Source organism: Mixophyes fleayi, chromosome 5 (assembly GCF_038048845.1).
Source record: "Mixophyes fleayi isolate aMixFle1 chromosome 5, aMixFle1.hap1, whole genome shotgun sequence".
Taxonomy (NCBI): domain Eukaryota; kingdom Metazoa; phylum Chordata; class Amphibia; order Anura; family Limnodynastidae; genus Mixophyes; species Mixophyes fleayi.
Genome location: NC_134406.1, coordinates 106,694,315 through 106,715,539, shown reverse-complemented (window position 1 = coordinate 106,715,539; position 21,225 = coordinate 106,694,315). Strand labels below are relative to the sequence as shown.

At 41.8% G+C, this 21,225-nt stretch overlaps 1 protein-coding gene across 1 annotated transcript in view; it reads left to right on the top strand.

Moving 5' to 3' along the window:
• LOC142159465 (ATP-binding cassette sub-family A member 13-like) overlaps window positions 1-21,225 on the top strand; it is a 253,807-nt gene that overhangs the window by 56,096 nt on the left and 176,486 nt on the right. Inside the window, exon 4 of the mRNA XM_075214364.1 lies at window positions 5,138-5,213. Coding sequence (XP_075070465.1) covers window positions 5,138-5,213 — 76 coding nt within the window. The remainder of the gene's footprint in view (window positions 1-5,137; window positions 5,214-21,225) is intronic.

Genomic DNA, 21,225 nt, shown 5'->3' with positions numbered 1-21,225 from the left:
AGCCGCCTGAGTCTATTTGTATTTATTTTGGACACTATGTCTGGTTTGTTATAAATAGCCTTCAGTTCATTAATCCTTTTGATTCTCCCGAAGTCTCCCTCAAGTGTAGGGACAAAAATGATCCTTAATACCTTCATCATTGGTGGTCATTGTCCAGGTTTCTGAGCTATTGAACTATTGTCTTCACCACACAATAGGAGATGGTGAGCTTTAAGTTTCTACTATGGCTATGTGTCTTAAAGACTTTCTGCATCCAATAACTGATTCAGGATATTTAAAGCTTTGACACCATTCATAGTTCTCTCCATTTAGCTGAATATACCGATCACCTCCTTCTCCTAGATGAAAGCATATATTGGATTTTGGATCAATTCACTTTTAGGCCACCTTCATTTTTCTTCTTAGCCTTATTAGTCCTTTCTTCAGATCTTGCAGTCAGTGAGACAGCACATCAATGTTATCAGCATATGCAAGGTTTTGTGTTATTCTGTTAAACAATGTTACATCAGGGTTGCTTTCAACTACTTTTCTCATAACTTTACATTTTTTCTAGCAAGGAATGACATTCTCAAATTAACTAGTGATAAGACAAATATCACTTAGCCTATGTGATGTGCGGGTGTGAAGACAAAACCCCCTCCTATGCTAAAATGATTAATATCCCCCCAAAATTAAACTTGATTTTTACTATTTGTTACCCAGATCTGCCACTACTATGATTTTGTCCCAAGCTGACACTTTGAGGAAATCTTCAGTTACTCCCTGGTTTGTTTTAAAATACACTCGCAGTTTAAATTATTCAGAGTTTCTGTGAGCAAATAGTTATCTTCCTTAAAAGCTTTAATAAACAACACAGCTAATCTGGAACATTAATTATTTAAGAATATAAAGAAAGAGTGTTGTAAATTGTGTTTAATATGATGAAGAAAGTCACAAAGTTTAAATGTATATAAAAATAAACTGGTATATCAAAACAGTTTCATAAAATAAACTGGAGTAACTACAGAAATTAAAAACTTCTGTACGTTTGTGTGATCGCTTGTTAATTGTTTGCTTGGCACTTCAACTTTTGGACTCATCCTTTCTACACTTTGTAGGCCTCCCCAAAGTCCTCTCAGTAGAATTAAGCTGCCGAGCAAGTCTCCAACCAGAAATTACAATTTCAATTTCTCTAACAGGAGGGTCATAGCCCCATTCGTCCTCTTCACACTCCCTCTCCTCTTTGAATCAGCTACTCCCTCCTGTTTGCTGAGCTCGTAGTCTACCTGTTGTTTCCACTGGATAGTTGGGACACTTTCAACCTCTTTATCACTTCTGAATCTTACATCTCTAAAAATGGGCAGTAGGTGAATCCTATGGTAAGTCTTTAATAGGTCTTGTCTGTCCTTCCAGATTTACTCTGTATATAGGTGACCCAGACATCTTTGAGACCACCTCCCAGGGTTCTTTTCTCCACCAGTTAGCCAGCTTATTCTTTCCAGGTATTTCCAGGTACCAGAGCAATTGTTAACTCTGAAACATACATTCACTGACATGGGAGCTTATCTTTAAACAGGAGCAGGTAAGGGATGTGTCTTGTAGATCTATTTTTAGTACAATTGTAGACACTTACAAATTGGCTGATATGTCTACTCCAATGTGCCTTCCTGTCAATACCCAAAGTGCTCATAATATTGAGAAGGGTCTGGTTAAATCTCTCTAGCTGTGTATTTCCTTGCATATTTGGAATGGTGTGGTTTGTGACTTGCGTATCCCACTTAAATAGCATATTTCTTTGGTTAGGTGACTCTCAAAATCTCTATCCTGATCGGAGTGAATCCTAGCAGGAAGCCCATAGTGATTGAAATTTTTTTCCAGCAGAATCTTAAGTTTGAGCATAGTGGGTGAAATGATCGGTGACTATGAGTAGACCAGTAATGTGACTCTCATAGGGCTCCACAGACAGCGTCGATACGGCCCATCACTCGAGATGTTCTCCAAGGCGAAGCTTACTCAGACAATATCTTTCTTATTATGCATGTTCCACAAGCTGTCTCCATTCTGGGCCAGTAGAATCGATTAGCAATGACCCCATTAATCTAATCAACACTTAAATGTCCGTGGTGATCATGCATTGCAGTTAGAACTGCCACTCTGTTTCTTGGGCGAGAGGTTTCTCTATAGAGAATCCCTCCCCTAACTATCAAACAGTCTAATTGCCTGTGCAATAGAGCAGTTTCCTTAGTTTTGAGAGCTTTATTCCCTTTTGTGATTTTTCACCATTCAATGCACAGCTCCTCTAGACAAGTCTTCTTGTTGGTCACCTGATCTCTGACATCAACTAAAGCTTCTTCCTGCTTGACTTTGTGTATGGTTGAACGTGGAAGCAGTTCTCCCAACACAGCTACATCTTACTGTAAAGCAACTGGAGCAAAGGATAATGCTTCTCTTAACTGTCGCATGTGACTTGCATTCACTTCAGCACGGATCATTCCATATTTTTCTACAATGCATTATATCAATTTGTCTAATTGATATAGATATTTATACAATCTCTCCCCCGATTCTTGATACGTGTTTTCAGTTTATATAGCAAGTCGGTAGCATCTTCAGATGTTACAAATTCATTCTCCAACATGGATGCATATTCTCGGCCCGTGGCCTGTGGGTCACTCCAGCGAGCAGCCGATACAATTTCCCTCACTGGCACCGCAAGCTGTCTTTTACTTTTTGCTTGTTGGCCATTTTGGGGCAGTACCACTCCTCTAGATACAAGTTGGCAGTGTCCTTCCATGTGTCATAGACATCATCTCCAGTCAAAACAGGTTGCACACCCGAGAAAGGTCTTAACCGTCTAAATCCACCATCATAGAATTGTTCTATGATCTTATTTATGGCCATCAGGAATATTTGGCTATGTGTGTCAGATACTTCACTGGAAATAGATTATCTGGAAGTTATACATTGGAGCAATTTTCCTCCCTGGAGGGCAACTCTCACATCTTCGCCAGGCCTAATGGGCAATGTTATACTCCAGCAATGTCCTCCTCCATGTGAAAAAGCAGCGAGGAGTAAGTATCTATCTAATCTGGTTTGACCATTCAGTAGCAAAGTATATGCCAGAATCTGACCATCAACACATCTATCTAATACTTTAGGCCTGGGGTTCCATGCCCATTCTACAGCCACCTTAGTAATCTCATTATCTGTAACCTCAGATAAATCGCCACTCAATGCGAAACAGCTGTCTGCATCTCTCAAGAGTTACAAAAAGGGAAGGAAAAAGGAAGAATATATCGAGGCACTCTGGGATGTTTATTCACAGTTAAAAATATTTATTTTATTGATATGCAATAAAAATAATTTCATTGGTTTCCTAAAATGTCACAAAATATAAAAACATGGAGTGATAATTGCAGTGATTAATTTATGTATTGTGATAAAATGCAGAAACACCTGCAATTGCTTTATTGCCTCGCAAATTCCTTAATAAATAAATGCTTTCATTTGTGTCATATATATTTATGCTGCTTATATTACATCACATGAGTAATTTGTATTGGTCTTCCTATTGACTAGTCTTCCAATTCACTAATAAAATTATAACCTGATCTTATGCTGATATTATTTATAGCTTATTATCAGACTTTCACTGAGAATAACATGTAGCTTCTCCTTTATAAAAGGAAAGGATTAAATATCCATTGTTGTTTAAGTAATCCAATAGTGATAATCTGTATAGCCAAGTTAATATTTAGCCAAAGAAAGGGGGTAATAGTAATTTACACTGATCGAATCCCTTACTAAATTAAGATTTTGATAGAAAATACAATTTATCCCGTTATGAATGAGGGATTTAATTTGATCTAATTGGTAGCATGTAATTATTATAGAATGCAGCAATGTATGACTTATATTGCCATTCAGCTGGCTCAGTTTGATAAATTACAGTTTACTGTTGCTAAGATGTACCTTTATACCTTCTAACGTGGCCTTACAATGTCTATCTAGCAGAGAACTATCATACGCAAAGCACACACAGTTCTATCACAGTTGCTTTAACTTTACAAACACATGGCATAGAAATACATTTGGAAGTCAAGCAGATATGTGGTGTTATGCAATTTCTGCCACCAGGTAGTTTAAACACGGTTCTCTCCTTCTCTTCCTCAATTTGAGCAAGCGTTTAGCAGCCAACAGTACAAAGAAATGTCCTAGACCCTTATATTCCACGTTATGGGGTTAACCTTGATGTTCCCCTAACTATATCAATCTCCTCAAACAACACTTGCTTTCTTCAGGATTTTCCTCTGATACAAGAAGGACAGGACATACTTTACCCTATTGCCACTTCCTTTTACCCCTTGACATGAACATGTAGTCACTGTAATGAAATACACTCTGCACAATGCAGGTATATGGATTTTTTACATGTAGCGAAGCATAGTAAAGGAATTGGTGTAGTTTCTCACAAATTAAACTTAGTCTCTGTCTCCTAACTAATTTTCCCTCCACTTCACTCTTATTATTATATCTCAGTCCAGCAAAACACCAAGGAAATCAACAGTGTTTCCATGTGGTAACAAAACATGGTAAGGGTCCCTGGTAGTATGTATGGAGAAAGAGAAGGGTAGGCTCCATACATAAGGCCCAGTCCGGGTCTTCTGATCTGCTAGTCTCTAAACAGAATGATCAGGAGTTGCACCTGTGAGGTGCCTGTTAAAATGCAACTAGAATATGCAAACACTCTCAACCTGGGAAGAAGGCCAGATGGCTCCTGAGAGACTCTGGTGTGGTGAGCAATGATATGTTGAGTGTATGTTTGGACACAAGGTCCAATACCTGAGAGATGGTGAATAAACTAGCTGTGGCTTTTAACCTGAAACCTCTGGACTTGTGTGGCTTACTGCTGCTGTTCATCGCCATCTTTCTCAGGAGATGGTACCTGCTCCCCTGATTATGTCACAATGTATATATATATATATATATATATATATATATATATATATATATATATATATATATATATATATATATATATGTGTGTATATATATATATATATACACACATATGCATGTATATGTATAACTCTGAGCTCACACTATTTGGACTTTGCAGTTTGTGGTTATTTTTTAACTATTCCTTTCTTCATTTCAGAACTAACTTATCATGTTGGCACACCTTAATAGAGAAGAACAAAATAGAACCATGTAAATATTTTAACAGTAATCAGGTAATAAAATTATTGTTATTTTTAACATTACACATATATTTTATGTCTATTGCTTTCCACAATATGTCTATTTGCTTTTTCCCAAAAAATATTTTAATTAACTTACTTGTGATAAATACACACAATAATTATACTGCATATAATATTGTTCTGGGGTCTAGGAGCCCATAGTGTATAAAACATTTTATTGTTTTCCACTGGGGATTCAATGTGCATAAAATACTTATCATTAATATTACTATTTACTATATTATGTTGAAGCGCAGTGATAAGTGGTGCACTAACTTACCTTATGTATTATACATTGTGTTACTTGAAAGGTAAATGTTATTTTCTAAGAACTAGTAAATCAACATTTGCAATATCAAACTCACCAACCTAACTGTGAATGCCATGGACCTAGCAGAACCTTTCCAGAACTGAGATCCCCTATGGGGTTTTCTGTCTTACCTTAGCTTAGACTACCCAGTTCCAGGAAACTTTCATGTCTTCTGTGGCAATCTTGGGAGGAGAGCTGTCACACTAGAGTAGTGGGAGTCCAATGTAGAAGTTGGTTGGTTACAGATCACAACTAGCATACAAAATTTTGGTGTGTAAAGATTAGAGATGCTCAAGCTCGGTTCCCTGAGAACCGAACACACCCGAACTTAGCATATCCGAGCTGAGTCGGCTCGATACATTTGCGCGCCCTTGGAATTGAAAACATGGCAAAACGTCATCGTCACATTGTCAGATCTCGGATCTCGCGAGCTTTGGATTTTTATAAGTACCGCCCTCCACGGAAATTCAGCGCCATTTTGCAGAGGGACACAGAAAGGGTAGCACAGTTCTTGGCAGTCTCTAGTGCAGTTGGGCAACATCATAGGTAGAAGAAAAAGAGGAGGGGTAGCAGTGTTCTTCAAAATCTCCAGTCACATTCAGGAGCGCTCTATTGCTCCATTGCTAATTGTCATTGCTGAAATAGAAATAATAAGTTTGACCGACTTGGTTTTCTAAATCTGCAGTCTTTGTTTGAAAGTGTATGAGCATAATATTGTGACCTGTGAGGTGATCAAAATTGTCTGCAAATGACTTGAAATTAGTGTTATTGAGGTTAATAATAATGTAGGAGAAAAAAAAAAGCAAAAATATGCGATTTTAGCAAAAAAAATTGGATCCAAAACCAAAGCCAAAACACAGGGGTCAGTGAACATCTCTAGTAAAGATAGTCATATGGTCACAAATTGCAACAGTCAGAAATGGTCAAGGTTTAGGCAGAAAGTCAGCAACAATAACTTAGATCTCATTTAAGCAATACTAACAGTAGCCAAATTCAATAATCAAGCATCGAATGGATTAAACCTCAGCACTAAAGGACCAAAGATGTACTAAAGAGTATATTTATTCATTTAAATAATGGGCGCTGTGGTGCCAGTTAATAACCGGCGCACAGCACCAGAAATGGCTAAGTACCTGCTCTGGGCAGTGGAAGTATAAATGTATTAATTTTCATATTCATGTATTGATTTCTAATGCAATAGCCTTGTGGGGTAAGAAAATGTTTTTATTGCTGAAACAGGGCCAGGAAAGCAAATTTGTTTTTGTTTTCTGTGACTGTCTAGAGAAAGGTAATCTCATGTTAATTAGACCTTTTCATCTGAGGAGGAATCACAAATTTATGTGAAATTAGAAATTTGCTAAATTCAGAATCAGGGGGACTGGATTACTGTCAGGCGCCGCCCGCGATCCATGGGACGGCCGGCTGTATCCACTGTATCGCGTCTGGTTGCTATGCACTTCCGGCCACTCGGCCGCCGGCTTCTGCACCACGGAGCGCTCCCGTTGCTTAGCAACAGGACGCTAAGCTAAGCGCGCTAGGCGCTAATCATGACAGTGCATGGCGATGAGTTCCTATTGGTCCATGGGACTATTTAAGTCTTCCTAGTGCTCCCCTCCAGTGCCAGAGTTTCAGGTCTACCCTGTCCTTCAGCATTTCCTCAGTGTTCCTGTGTATTGATTATTCTCTTGATTCCTGCCTGCCTGCTTGTGACCCTTGTGACCCGGATTGCCTTGACTACCCCTATTGGATATTCCTGTGTACCGTGCTTCCAGAATGTTACTGACCCGGCTTGTCTTACCTACCCTTCGGATTCTCCTTGTGTACCTTCATTGCCTGCTTCGTTACCGACCCGGCTTGTCTGACAACTCTTTCTCGTGCTTCGATATCTGACTCGTGGAAGGACCGCGACCTGGGTGTCTCCTGCAGCTGAGTCCATACCTCCTTGCGGGGGTCCCTGGTGAATACCAGGGGCACGTTAGACTCAGCACCTTCCTCTGAGTAGTGCCAACGATAGCAGGTACACTATACCAGTCGTGACAATTACCTTCTGCCAGGCTGTGTGTGTAAATCTGTATAAAAGGAGCACTGTCTTACCATGTATTGTTATCATTCCATCTGTAACTCTTGAAAGACTGCTAGTACCACAAACTGGCATTGAACTGTTTTTATTAGGAAGCTTGAGCCAATAAACAAAATTTGCTTTAAGATCCTGCTTTGACTTCTTCCCTGCTGTAATTCCTGTGACCTGCAGATTAGACGCAAATGTAATTCGTTTTCCTGCTGTTCTGAGGTTGGACCCCAGCTTTCCAGTACTAACGCTTTGCCCACTACTTGCAGCTCTGGCTAGTGTGATAGTCCAGGGGTACCATCCACAGCAACACTGATCTGAAGGCAAGAGGTCAGGGGTACCAGACCAGATGAACAAACAAGGAGGTACACTAGCAGCAAGAGATACTCAGAAAATGGATGGATGTTCTGGATGCTACTAAGGAGTCCAGTGGTGGCAGCAGCTTAAGCCCCTCCTATTATGGTTAGAGGGTGCATTTGGGTTATAGAAAGGGGATTGTGGCAAGGCAAGCCCAACTGGTCCCCAGCAACACAACAGACAGGATGGCATAGGTGGTCCATCCTGTCACAGATACTTATAGATAAAAAGAAAGGAAATGGTTATTCCAGTAACTATGATGGCAACTAAGGACATAAATCCCACAGAAAATAAATAGACAATTAGAAGCTATGTAGATATGTCAGTGTTACAAAGCCTAAGTTTGGAGTAGACATCGAAGCCCCACTCTAGATAGACTTACCCCTAGAGAGGTGCAGAGTCTAATGTTAGAGAGGTATTGACCCGAGATCCCCACAAGGGAATATGGACTTAACTGCTTTTTAGCTGCAGCTAAGTTCATATTCCCTTGCGGGAATCCCGGTCAATACCTCTCTAACTTTAGACTCTGCACCTCTCTAGGGGTAAGTCTATCTAGAACGGGGCTCTAATCCCCCTCTAAGCAGGGTGAGATTGACCGTGGAGTGGAGCAGGACTGTTGGGCTATAAATTCATAGGTTCAGGTGAAAGGCAGTGAACCGAAGCGCTGAGGTCTTAAGAAAGCTGAGAACAGGACTGATTATAACACAGTATACCAACTGAGAAGTGGTGAACTGCAGAGAACTGATACACTGAGATCCCTGGCAATCAAAATAGCTTGAGAATGGGACCAATGATGAGGTAAGAGGTTCTTGCAATAATACTACAGGTATCGTGGAACAGGTAACATAGGATACCGATGTGCAGACGGGAGCCAGAGTGAACAGCGTCCAAACAGGAAGGAGAACTGAAGATCTGGCAGCTTAGTAAAGAAGCAGGTGCCTTAAATAAACAGAACTGACAGGCAATTAACCAAGAGAATGCAGGAAGTTTTGAAAAGATCAGGTGTGCGCATGCTCAGTTCAGACCAGCAAGGGAATGCAGGGAGTGAGAACCAAGGGAAACAGGTAAGAACAGTGACCAGAATGAAAGGTAGCTGGTGCAATGTGTGACAGTCAGTTTACAGAGTGGAATGGTTAGTTCCTGGAGAGCAAGCATAGCAGTGCGCTCTAAGAGGAGACAGAAGTGTGGACTCTGGAAACAATAGGTAACTGTGTGATGATATTGAGCTTATGTTAGTTCTCTTGCCCTCTCAGTGGTAGCTTGTCAGCCAGAGGCTGATGGTACCTGGTACCTCGGTGAATTCAGAATTACTCCTCTGAAATCATGTCATGGGCATCGAACTTCTCCGTTCACTCCTCTGCTGCAAGGCAGGGATCAAGCCCAATTTCATTCTGATTTTGACACATCCATAAAGTAGCAAAGTCTGGAGGCCTAGCAGAACTGAGCCTCATCACATTCCTGGACCAATCCACCAGGAGCCATAACCATTAATCATAATTGAAGACGAAGAAGGTAGAACACACACTGAACTGCTGGACTTCCTCTTTTAAACCTTCTCTGGTTCCCACAATGGTGTGGCCTTTGTGGGGCTGGTTCCATATAACAATTCCCCTCTGTATTGGGTACCTACATAATAGAGGTCATCCACTATGCCTCCTTGAAATCCTTGGATTGTTGCAGGCACAGTGTAGAGAGAGAATTCAGAAAGGATGGCTAAACCTGGAGAAGAACAATGGGCATCCATTTGTTGAGCCATAAAATATAATTAATTTAAGCCCAGGTCACATCCCTGAAATAATTTATTATTATCTCTTCAGCTGGCTCAACATAGCTCAACAAGTAGCAGGGAAATTCCCACAAATTCTTTAGCCAGAAGTTGGTGCAACTTCTCTGAATGCCTCCAGATAACTGGATACCCTAATATGGCCAGGTGATAATAGTTCTTTTTGGGGACACAGAACTCTCCTTTAATTACATTTAAGAATAAGCACACTTTAAAAATGCTTACAATGAATGGCATATAATATAGAATTGGGCCAGAGAGAATGCCAGGTGAGCTTAACTTTTATTTTTAATATGCCTGGCACCCTGTTCTCACCACAAAGTACATGACATATGTAAGACACTTACCTGGTCCCTGTTCCAGCTCCCGATTACAGCTGCCTGCTCTGTCAACATCCGCACGGACGGTGCACTGTTTTGGTCATATGAGGCTGTGGCGGGGAATTTTAATTCCCCTCTCCTATATCAGTAGTGTTCTGACACACTGCCTGTGTCAGAGGAACAGGTTTTCAGCCTCAGCATCTGGAGGCCTGTGTCTCCAGTTACTGCTTGTATTCTGCCTCCCTGTGTACGACTGTGCCTTTGTCTAACTCAGCTTCTGGGTATCTCTTGTGCTGCTAGACAAGGATAATGTGCAAACAGTATATCTGTGCAAACAGGAAATCTGTGACAGGATGGAACACCTATGCCACCCTGTCTGTTGTTGCTGGGAACCGGGTGGGCTTACTTTGCCACCATCCCCTTTTGTTATTCTGAATACGCCCCTCCTGCCGCAGTGGGAGTGGCCTGCTGCCACCACTGAGCTCCTTCTATGGCACTCAGAACCATATTCCTTCTGGGTAACTGACGCTGCTAGCGTAGCTCTTTGCTGGTGTACCTGGGCTGGTACTCCTGACCTCTTACTATGGATCAGGGTTGCTGTGGATGGATTTTCCCCTGGCCTATCACACCGACCAGGGCTGCATTGGTATGGTGATGATGATGATGATGATATTGCCCAATGCAAAGCTTATTAAAATTCACAAAATAAAGTTTACCAGATACACAAAGCACAAAATCACCTCCAGCATATCATGCGTCATGCTACTCGACTAACACAGTTTTCGGCCTTCTGGCTTTGTCAGAAGCAGTGTTCTTGCTGCCTCCATAGGTCTTTCAATGTCTACATGGTAACTCTAGTTGAACCTTGCTTTGCTCATTGTTTACTGCAAAGGAAAACTGTCATAAAGTGTCAGAGACCAGGAGAATTGCTTGTGAATCTACCTGCATGAGCATGGTGGACTGTCTATTGACCTTCAGATGTGTTTTTATCTCACTTGTTAGTTTGTGACTTTGCACCTCTATCAACGTGCAATTTTCCAAGGTGCAAAAAGACTTTTCTTTTTTTATGCATTTTGGGTCTATGTGGTATCCGTCTGTACTTTTTCCAGACTTTCTGTTTTTAGATATTATATCATTTGGTTGTAGCACTCATTTTGGCAACTCATTTACAAAATGTTAAAAAACAGACAAAACCTGCATTCAAAATCACATTTACAAAAATAAGTTTGATTATCAATAAAATATGCCAAATGTTAAAATGGGCAAATCTAATGCAAGCAAGCAAGACCTTTTTCAAATGAAGTACAACTCAGGTAAAGTTAACAATAACTGGACATAAATTGAATGACATAAGTGTCTCTACTTGACTGTATTCACTCAGTATGGGCCTATGCATTCTTTTGTCCAGGTATCACTTGCAGAATAAATTTCACAAGGGAGTGAGATATCTCAGCATGACAGCGGCATTGGATTTGCTGTGTTTTTCAAGGTGCCACAGATGCCACCCCACAAGGTCCTGAGTTTTGACAATTTCTCACTGTTTACGGCTCAGACTTCTCCTTCTTCTCCATCTCTATAGATCACCATTTATAGTAATACAGATGACCGTTAGTCAGCTCAGTGATAGGCAACTAGTGGCCCCTATTAGTGTGACTGTTATTCCTATGATTCCTGTAATCATTAGAATGCAAGGTAACAGTTTTATAAAATTATCAGACTATTAGGGTTCTAAGTAAGCAGATTAGTCTCATTGAACAGTTTAATTTTGGGGCATGTAATGGCAAGTGGGGTGGGATGACATGTGGAAGGTCTGAGGGGTGTATGGAGGCATTTCAAAGCAATTGAGAGGATCTAAGGCCTATGTGGTGAAATTTTGGGAGGGGCAAGTGGCTGATATGGGGGAAATGAGGTTATTGTGGGGCTGTTTTATTTACTTTTCAATTTAGAAAAGCATAAAAATCTGCTTTGGGGTTTATCAAGTATTCCATATGCTGTCAATTGAAATATGAATACATGCAGAAGATTTACGCTTGTCATGATCCAACTACTCAGTTCCATATCTAGATGTAACTATTACAGTGGAAATTAAAAATTAAAATGATTTAGGTCAAGGACTTCCAGGTTAGGCAAAATGGCGGCACCCATAGAGCGGCATGGTAGAGTATGAAGCCGGTTATCACATAAGTATTACGGACATCTCAGAAAACAGCAACAGTGAGTGGCTGGAGCAGATCTTCAGAGACAATGGGCTCCTTAGGCAGAGCTTCATGTTGGAAGATACAGGTATCCAATCATGTAGGTTTCTTCATTATTTCTGTTAAAATGATTTTGTTTCTTACCCTGTTTTATATCTGTAGACGTCAAACAACATACATTCGGTTTAGAGAGCTTCAACTGTTTTTGCACTGTAAATTCTATCAGCTGGGAATCGAAGGAAATTTGGGCAGTCACATTTTAACATTTGCTGTTGCATGCTGTTCCAAAGGGATATTTGATATTTTTACACAAATGTACTTGTTTTTAATTAGATGAGCAGCAATTAGGTGTGATTTATTGTACAATGTATAGAGCTTGCTATGCACATTTTTCTGATAGAAATAGCTTGACGGGGGATGAGCCTTCCCCATTAACGTCAATGTGCCAACATGGAGCTATTTGAGCAGTATGAACGCTAGTGCTTTTCTAGCTGGAAAAGATTGGTCATTCAAAGTACCTGTGTGACATCACTCTAAGTCTATGAACCACAGAAATATTTTAGGAGTCAAATTAATAATTTATCTATGCCACTCTAAATATCAAAGCAAAAAGTGGGAACAACTTGCAGTGATACAATTTTTTTAGAGCTACAGCTTTTTAGTGGGGAGAATATAAGTCTGAAAAATCTTGTTAGGCACTAGACATACTCCTCTGCATGTGTAGCCAAACTCCCACTAGCAATGGCCACACTCCTTCCAGTGGGTAAAGGGCTCCAGAATGGATATTGCACAGCACATCATATTTTCAGAGGCCAGGCCTGGTCATGGCTATCTAAAAACATACTTCTTTTGCACAATATATTCTACCTTCTTTAACATTTCTCTTGAGAATGATATCTGGACAGCTCAATCTTAGTGTGAACATTCCCTTTAACTAAATCAATTTGCAGATTTCTAAACAGTAATATTTTAATAGAAGAAAATTGAATTTTGATTTTATACAGGAGTGTAACTATCAGGGTGTCACTCACCGGACCGTGAGTGCCTCTTCCCGGACATTTAGGAACCGTGGTCGTCCACCATCCTGAGGGTCTGCGCATGCGCAGCCCTTTTCTATACTTCAGTGTATACCCCTTTAACTCAATTGGCAGATCAGGCAACCTCCCTATATTAAGCACCTGTGGTCAACACCACGTGGCCTGATCTTGGAGTCTCATTCCTCATGAGTCTCTGAAGGTGTTCCTGTATTCCTCGTGTATTCAGCGCTGCTGATTCCTGTGGTTTCCAAACCACTTCTACTGCTGTGGTTCCCATACCACTTCTACCATCAACTGTATCATCAGGACTGTTCGCTGATTCCTATCCGCTGCCTCCGTGCACTACAGTCTTCTAAACCACTTCTACGTTATTTTACATCTATGTGACTGTTTGCTCATTGCTATCCGCTGCCTCCGTGCACTCCAGCTTTTACTTCACTCACCTGCTTCTCATCAAGTCTGTTTGCTGATTCCTATCCGCTGCCTCCGTGCACTACAGTCTCCTGCTGGCAACTCGCCTGTGTTCAACATCGTGACTGCCAGCTGATTACTATCCGCTGCCTCCGTGCACTACAGTCGCCTGCTTGCAACTCGCCTGTGTTCATCATCGTGACTGCCAGCTGAATACTATCCGCTGCCTCCGTGCACTACAGTCTCCTGCTTTCAACTCGCCTGTGTTCAACATCGTGACTGCCAGCTGATTACTATCCGCTGCCTCCGTGCACTACAGTCTCATCTCATCTTTGCTGTGACTTCCTCGAGCCTGCCGCTTTCATTACCATCTGCTACACTTCATGATCAACAGCTCCTGCCCTGCGCTGCACTCCTGTTTCCCATCGCTGTTGGTTCCTGTGGTTGCTACTGGTTACCTCCGTGTGCCGCTGAGTCCTGCTGCTGTGGTCAGCGCTATCCTCCATCTCCTGCTGATCCACTCTCCACGCCTTCACGTGTTCCACTGGTCTCTACCCTCCTGTCAGCATTTGATTTGTATCTCATCTACTACCCTCTGCTGGATCATCTCCATTCTCCTGGGTCTCCTATGAGTCCAGTTCCACGTGTTGCTGACTCCTGTGAATTCGTGTCCCTGTTGGTCTACTCACCTGTGCGCTGCACCTGCTAGACCGCTGCTTCACCTATCCAGGGACTTTCTATCCAGGCGGCCTCCCGCCGCTCAGGTACCGCTGCTATCCCATCTGACTGCTACTGCTGAACCACGGTATGCATACTTCTCATTGACTGTGCTGTGTATTGCATATCTTGCTGGACTGTGTTTGGTTCTCTCTGGAGTCTGCTATCCGCTGAGTCTATTGCCATCATTGACTGAGTTATTATTGTGCTGGACTACTTCAAGAGACTTTCTAGATTGCAGACCTGCTCAGTCATTTATATCTATATGTATATCTATATTGTGCATATTACTGTGGATCGTGTATAAGGTGCCTGTGTATATCCTGTGTTGCAGTCTTCCCCTGTGCACCTCCTCACATATATATTCAGTGGTACAACTTGCTGATGTCAGACCACTGATCCCTGTTTCCGTTATCACCTGTTCCATCATCCTCTCACATAGCAGTGGTACTACTTGCTGCCGCAGACCACTGACTACCCGGATACCTCCACTTGGATTCCATTCCTTCACTCAGACAGCGGTACAACTTGCTACCCGCAGACCGCTGACTCTCATCACCTCCTTGTTTCTGTTGGACATTCCTCCTCCCTATAGCAGTGGTACAACTTGCTATCGCAGACCACTGACTATCTTCACGTGTCCTTGTCCATACAGTTCCTTGTGTATTATTACCTCATTATTACCAGTGTTGCTAGTCATAGACTTTCCTGAGCATCTCATCGGCCATCATTTCATGTTCCGTGATCACCTAGCTACCAGAGTATTCGATTACCATCTACATTGCTCTGGTAAGCCTACCATCTGGTGATCCCTGGGTAAAGACTCCTAGTGCCCGTGACACAGGGTAGTTGCACCCATGCTACTTCAGGCCAGTCACCCAATCATCAGAGAGCATAACAAGCTCCCTGCTGTGTGATCACCAACACTGCAATTGGATTAATTCTGCTCAGAAAGGAAAGTATCTGGTTTTCCCTCCCTATGTAAGTGATGAAAGAGTTAACGCTGCTGGTGAGTAAGAGTAGGTGGCCAGCCAAAATGCACATTAAGATAAAAGATAAGTGATGGGTGGGGAGGGTCCAGTAAAACCTTCAGGTTGCCTTCAAAATGTTTTTTGTAGTTCCACAAAGTACTATCTACTAGGGATGTGCACCGGCGACTTTTGAGGTCTCGTGTTTTGTGTTTTGGATCCGGATTTTCGTTATTTTTGAGGTTCGGATTTGTCTCGCAAAACACTTGACGAAAGGTCTCGGTTCGGATTTAAGGTTTTGGATTCGGATTTTTTTTGAAAAAAACATAAAAAGTTTAAAAATCAAGTTTTTGGGCTTATTTTCACTCCTAGGCTATTATTAACCTCAATAACATTCAATAACAAGCATTTCCACTAATTTACAGTGTATTCTGAACACCTCACAATATAGTTATTAGTCCAAAACGTTGCAACAAGGTATCTTTCTGGACTGCGTAGAGGAGTGGTCCCCACAATATATATTAAAAACCCTGAACTTTTATGATTCGCACCAATAAATGTACCTGGACTGCGTAGAGGAGTGGGTCACCACAATATATATTAAAAACCCTGAACTTTTATGATTCGCACCAATAAATGTACCTGGACTGCGTAGAGGAGTGGGTCACCACAATATATATTAAAAACCCTGAACTTTTATGATTCGCACCAATAAATGTACCTGGACTGCGTAGAGGAGTGGGTCACCACAATATCTTAAAAACCCCGAACTTTTATGAATCGCACCAATAAATGTACCTGGACTGCGTAGAGGAGTGGGTCACCACAATATCTTAAAAACCCTGAACTTTTATGATTCGCACCAATAATTGTACCTGGACTGCGTAGAGGAGTGGGTCACCACAATATCTTAAAAACCCTGAACTTTTATGAATCGCACCAATAAATGTACCTGGACTGCGTAGAGGAGTGGGTCACCACAATATCTTAAAAACCCCGAACTTTTATGATTCGCACCAATAATTGTACCTGGACTGCGTAGAGGAGTGGGTCACCACAATATCTTAAAAACCCTGAACTTTTATGAATCGCACCAATAAATGTACCTGGACTGCGTAGAGGAGTGGGTCACCACAATATCTTAAAAACCCTGAACTTTTATGAATCGCACCAATAAATGTACCTGGACTGCGTAGAGGAGTGGGTCACCACAATATCTTAAAAACCCTGAACTTTTATGAATCGCACCAATAAATGTACCTGGACTGCGTAGAGGAGTGGGTCACCACAATATCTTAAAAACCCTGAACTTTTATGAATCGCACCAATAAATGTACCTGGACTGCGTAGAGGAGTGGGTCACCACAATATCTTAAAAACCCTGAACTTTTATGAATCGCACCAATAAATGTACCTGGACTGCGTAGAGGAGTGGGTCACCACAATATCTTAAAAACCCTGAACTTTTATGAATCGCACCAATAATTGTACCTGGACTGCGTAGAGGAGTGGGTCACCACAATATATATTAAAAACCCTGAACTTTTATGATTCGCACCAATAAATGTACCTGGACTGCGTAGAGGAGTGGGTCACCACAATATCTTAAAAACCCTGAACTTTTATGATTCGCACCAATAATTGTACCTGGACTGCGTAGAGGAGTGGGTCACCACAATATCTTAAAAACCCTGAACTTTTATGAAACGCACCAATAAATGTACCTGGACTGCGTAGAGGAGTGGGTCACCACAATATCTTAAAAACCCTGAACTTTTATGAATCGCACCAATAAATGTACCTGGACTGCGTAGAGGAGTGGGTCACCACAATATCTTAAAAACCCTGAACTTTTATGATTCGCACCAATAAATGTACCTGGACTGCGTAGAGGAGTGGGTCACCACAATATCTTAAAAACCCCGAACTTTTATGAATCGCACCAATAAATGTACCTGGACTGCGTAGAGGAGTGGGTCACCACAATATCTTAAAAACCCTGAACTTTTATGAATCGCACCAATAAATGTACCTGGACTGCGTAGAGGAGTGGGTCACCACAATATCTTAAAAACTCTGAACTTTTATGATTCGCACCAATAAATGTACCTGGACTGCGTAGAGGAGTGGGCACTGGGCACCACAATAAAATATATAAAAAACCTTCAACAGATCTGCATTACACTACACATACGGCTGCTCCTCCATCCTCTCCATCATATACATGTTGGAGTTTTAGCGTGTGACAACCTCTTGTTTTTGATAATGTCAGTGCATTTTGAATATTTTTCAATTTGCCCCACACCACTGAATGTACTTTATCTATGATACGCAATACGCATCTATCTATCTTGACTGCGTAGTGTGGTGGCCCCGGTACACAATTTGGTACCGAGGCCACAATATAATTAAAAAACCCTCCACGTGTCAGAATTCCACCAAACAAGTATCTGGACTGCATAGTGGGGTGGCCCCGGTACCCAATTTGATACCGGGGCCACAATACCTCCTCCAAACATGGTACAGACAATTCGTCATTGAGATCCCAGACAGACAGGGTCAAAGTGTTATTGTTTGACTTTGTAAACCCAAAAAACTGTCCCTGTTGCACATAGTCGTGCAATGAAGACTGACTTTTTCATTTAAAGGCACGATCTTTCAAGTGTAGTGTTTGTAAGTGTAAGTCATATTATACTTTTGGTAAAATTGGTTTATTTTGTTCCTCTTTATGGTAATTAGTAATAGAATTAAAGTATGAAATAGAATTAAAGTATGAAATAGAATTAAAGTATGAAATAGAATTAAAGTATGAAATAGAGTGGTATATAGAGTTGTAGTGTGGTATAGATAGAGTGGTCCACACAATATAATAATAATAAAACCCTCCACGTGTCAGAATTCCACCAAACAAGTATCTGGACTGCATAGTGGGGTGGCCCCGGTACCCAATTTGATACCGGGGCCACAATACCTCCTCCAAACATGGTACAGACAATTCGTAATTGAGATCCCAGACAGACAGGGTCAAAGTGTTATTGTTTGACTTTGTAAATCCAAAAAACTGTCCCTGTTGCACATAGTCGTGCAATGAAGACTGACTTTTTCATTTAAAGGCACGATCTTTCAAGTGTAGTGTTTGTAAGTCTAAGTCATATTATACTTTTGGTAAAATTGGTTTATTTTGTTCCTCTTTATGGTAATTAGTAATAGAATTAAAGTATGAAATAGAATTAAAGTATGAAATAGAATTAAAGTATGAAATAGAATTAAAGTATGAAATAGAATTAAAGTATGAAATAGAGTGGTATATAGAGTTGTAGTGTGGTATAGATAGAGTGGTCCACACAATATAATAATAAAACCCTCAACTGGTCTGAATTCCACCAAACAAGTATCTGGACTGCGTAGTGTGGTGGCCCCGGTACACAATTTGGTACCGAGGCCACAATATAATTAAAAAATTGGGCATCAACTGTCACCGTTGTTTAATATCTGATACACCTAAATATGGACTGCACAGTGGAGTGGCCCCGGTAGTAAATTTGGTGCCGGGGCCACAATACCTCCTCCAACTTCCAAGTGTAGTGTTTATAAAGACAGACAGCGTCGAAGTGTTATTAGTTGACTTTCTTAACCCTAAAATTGTCCCTGTTGCAAATATTCGTGCAATGGACAGTTACTTTTTTATTGAAAGACTCAAGCTGTCAAGTGTAGTGTTTATAAAATATAAACAACAATACAGTAGTTTTAGAGCACGTCAATACCTCTTGTTTTAAATTATGACACGGCATTTTACTTTTGGTTTAATTTCTTGTATTTTTTTAAATTTGGTTTTACTTTTTGAACATGGCAAACAACTGTTGATTGGTCATATAATGCAACAAAAAAAGGTCAAAGATGGAATTGTCCTTGGGCCCTCACACCCACCCTTATGTTGTTTAAATAGGACATGCACACTTTAACAAACCAATCATTTCAGCGACAGGGCCTACCAAACAACTTTGGCTGAAATGATTGGTTTGTTTGGGCCCCCACACCAAAAAAGCTATTCATCTCTCCCTGTACAGACTAAACAGGCTCTACTGAGGCAAGATGTCGTCCTCATCCTCAACCTCTGATTCCTCTCCCCCTACAGTGTGTACTTCCTCCTCATCACACATTATCAATTCGTCCCCGCTGGACTCCACAACCACAGGTCCCTCTGTAGTATCTGGAGGGCAGTGCTGTACTTCATTGAGGAATTGAGTATTCATTTTTATAAACATCATTTTTTCAACGTTGTGAGGAAGCAACCTCCTTCGCCGCTCACTGACCAGGTTCCCCGCTGCACTAAAAACTCTTTCCGAGTACACACTGGAGGGGGGACAACTCAGGTAAAATAGAGCCAGTTTGTACAGGGGCTTCCAAACTGCCTTTTTTTCCTGCCAGTAACAATATGGACTGTCTGACATGTCTACTTGGATGGTGTCAGCAAAGTAATCATCCACAATTTTTTCTATTGTGACAGCATCCAATGCAGCGAGAGTAGACATGTCTGCAATGGTTGGCAGGTCCTTCAGTCCGGACCAGATGTTATCAGCATCCCCGCCAGTGCCTCTTTTGGGAAAACTGAGCTTTTTCCTCGCAGCCATAGATGTGGAAGAAAATGAGGGTGGAGCTGTTGGCATGTCACGGTCCTCTTCAGAGGACAATCTCCTGACCAGCAGGTCTTTGCACCGCTGTAGACTTGTGTCCGCCGGAAACAGACACAACATACGCTTTAAACCGAGGATCGAGCACGGTGGCCAGAATGTATTCCTCTGACTTTAAAAGAGTGACCACCCTCGGATCCTGGCAAAGCGTACGAAGGGCTACATCCACAAGAGCTACATGCTTGGTGTAATCGCAATGGCTTACCAGCTCCTCCCTCACTTTCTCCAGCTGCTTCTGCAACAGCCTGATCAGGGGAATGACCTGACTCAAGCTGGCAGTGTCGGAACTGACTTCTCGTGTGGCAAGTTCAAATGGCTGCAGAACCTTGCACAACACGGAAATCAGTCTCCACTGCGCTTGACTGAGGCGCATCCCCACTCCTTTGCCTATGTCGTAGGTGGCTGTGTAGGCCTGAATGGCCTTTTGCTGCTCCTCCATCCTCTGCAGCATATAGAGGGTGGAGTTCCAGCGCGTCACAACCTCTTGTTTGAGGTGATGGCAGGGCAGGTTCATGCTTTTTTGATGTGCCTCTAGTCTGCGGTAGGCACTGGCTGAATGCCGAAAGTGTCCAGCAATTTTGCGCGCCACCGCAAGCATCTCCTGCACACCCCTGTCACTCTTGAGGTAATGCTGCACCACCAAATTAATGGTGTGGGCAAAACATGGGACGTGCTGGAAATTGCCCATATTTAATGGCCGCACAATGTTACTGGCATTGTCTGACACCACAAATCCCCATGAGAGTCTAAGTGGGGTAAGCCACTGGGAGATAATTTCCCTCATTTTCTCTAATATGTTGTCAGCGTTGTGCCTCTTATTAAAGCCTGTAATGCACAATGTTGCCTGCCTTTGCATGAGCAGCCATTTTGTAGATGCTGCTACTGATGCAGCTGTTGCTGTTGCTGCGGAAGGGGATGCATCTACCCAGTGGGCTGTCACAGTCATATAGTCCTTCGTTTGCCCAGAACCACTTGTCCACATGTCCGTGGTTAAGTGGACAGTGGGTACAACCGCATTTTTAAGAGCACTGAGGACACTTGATCGTACTTCTCTGTACATTTTTGGTATCGCCTGCCTAGTGAAGTGGAATCTCGAGGGGATTTGGTACCGGGGACACAATACCTCCATCAACCCTCTAAATCCCA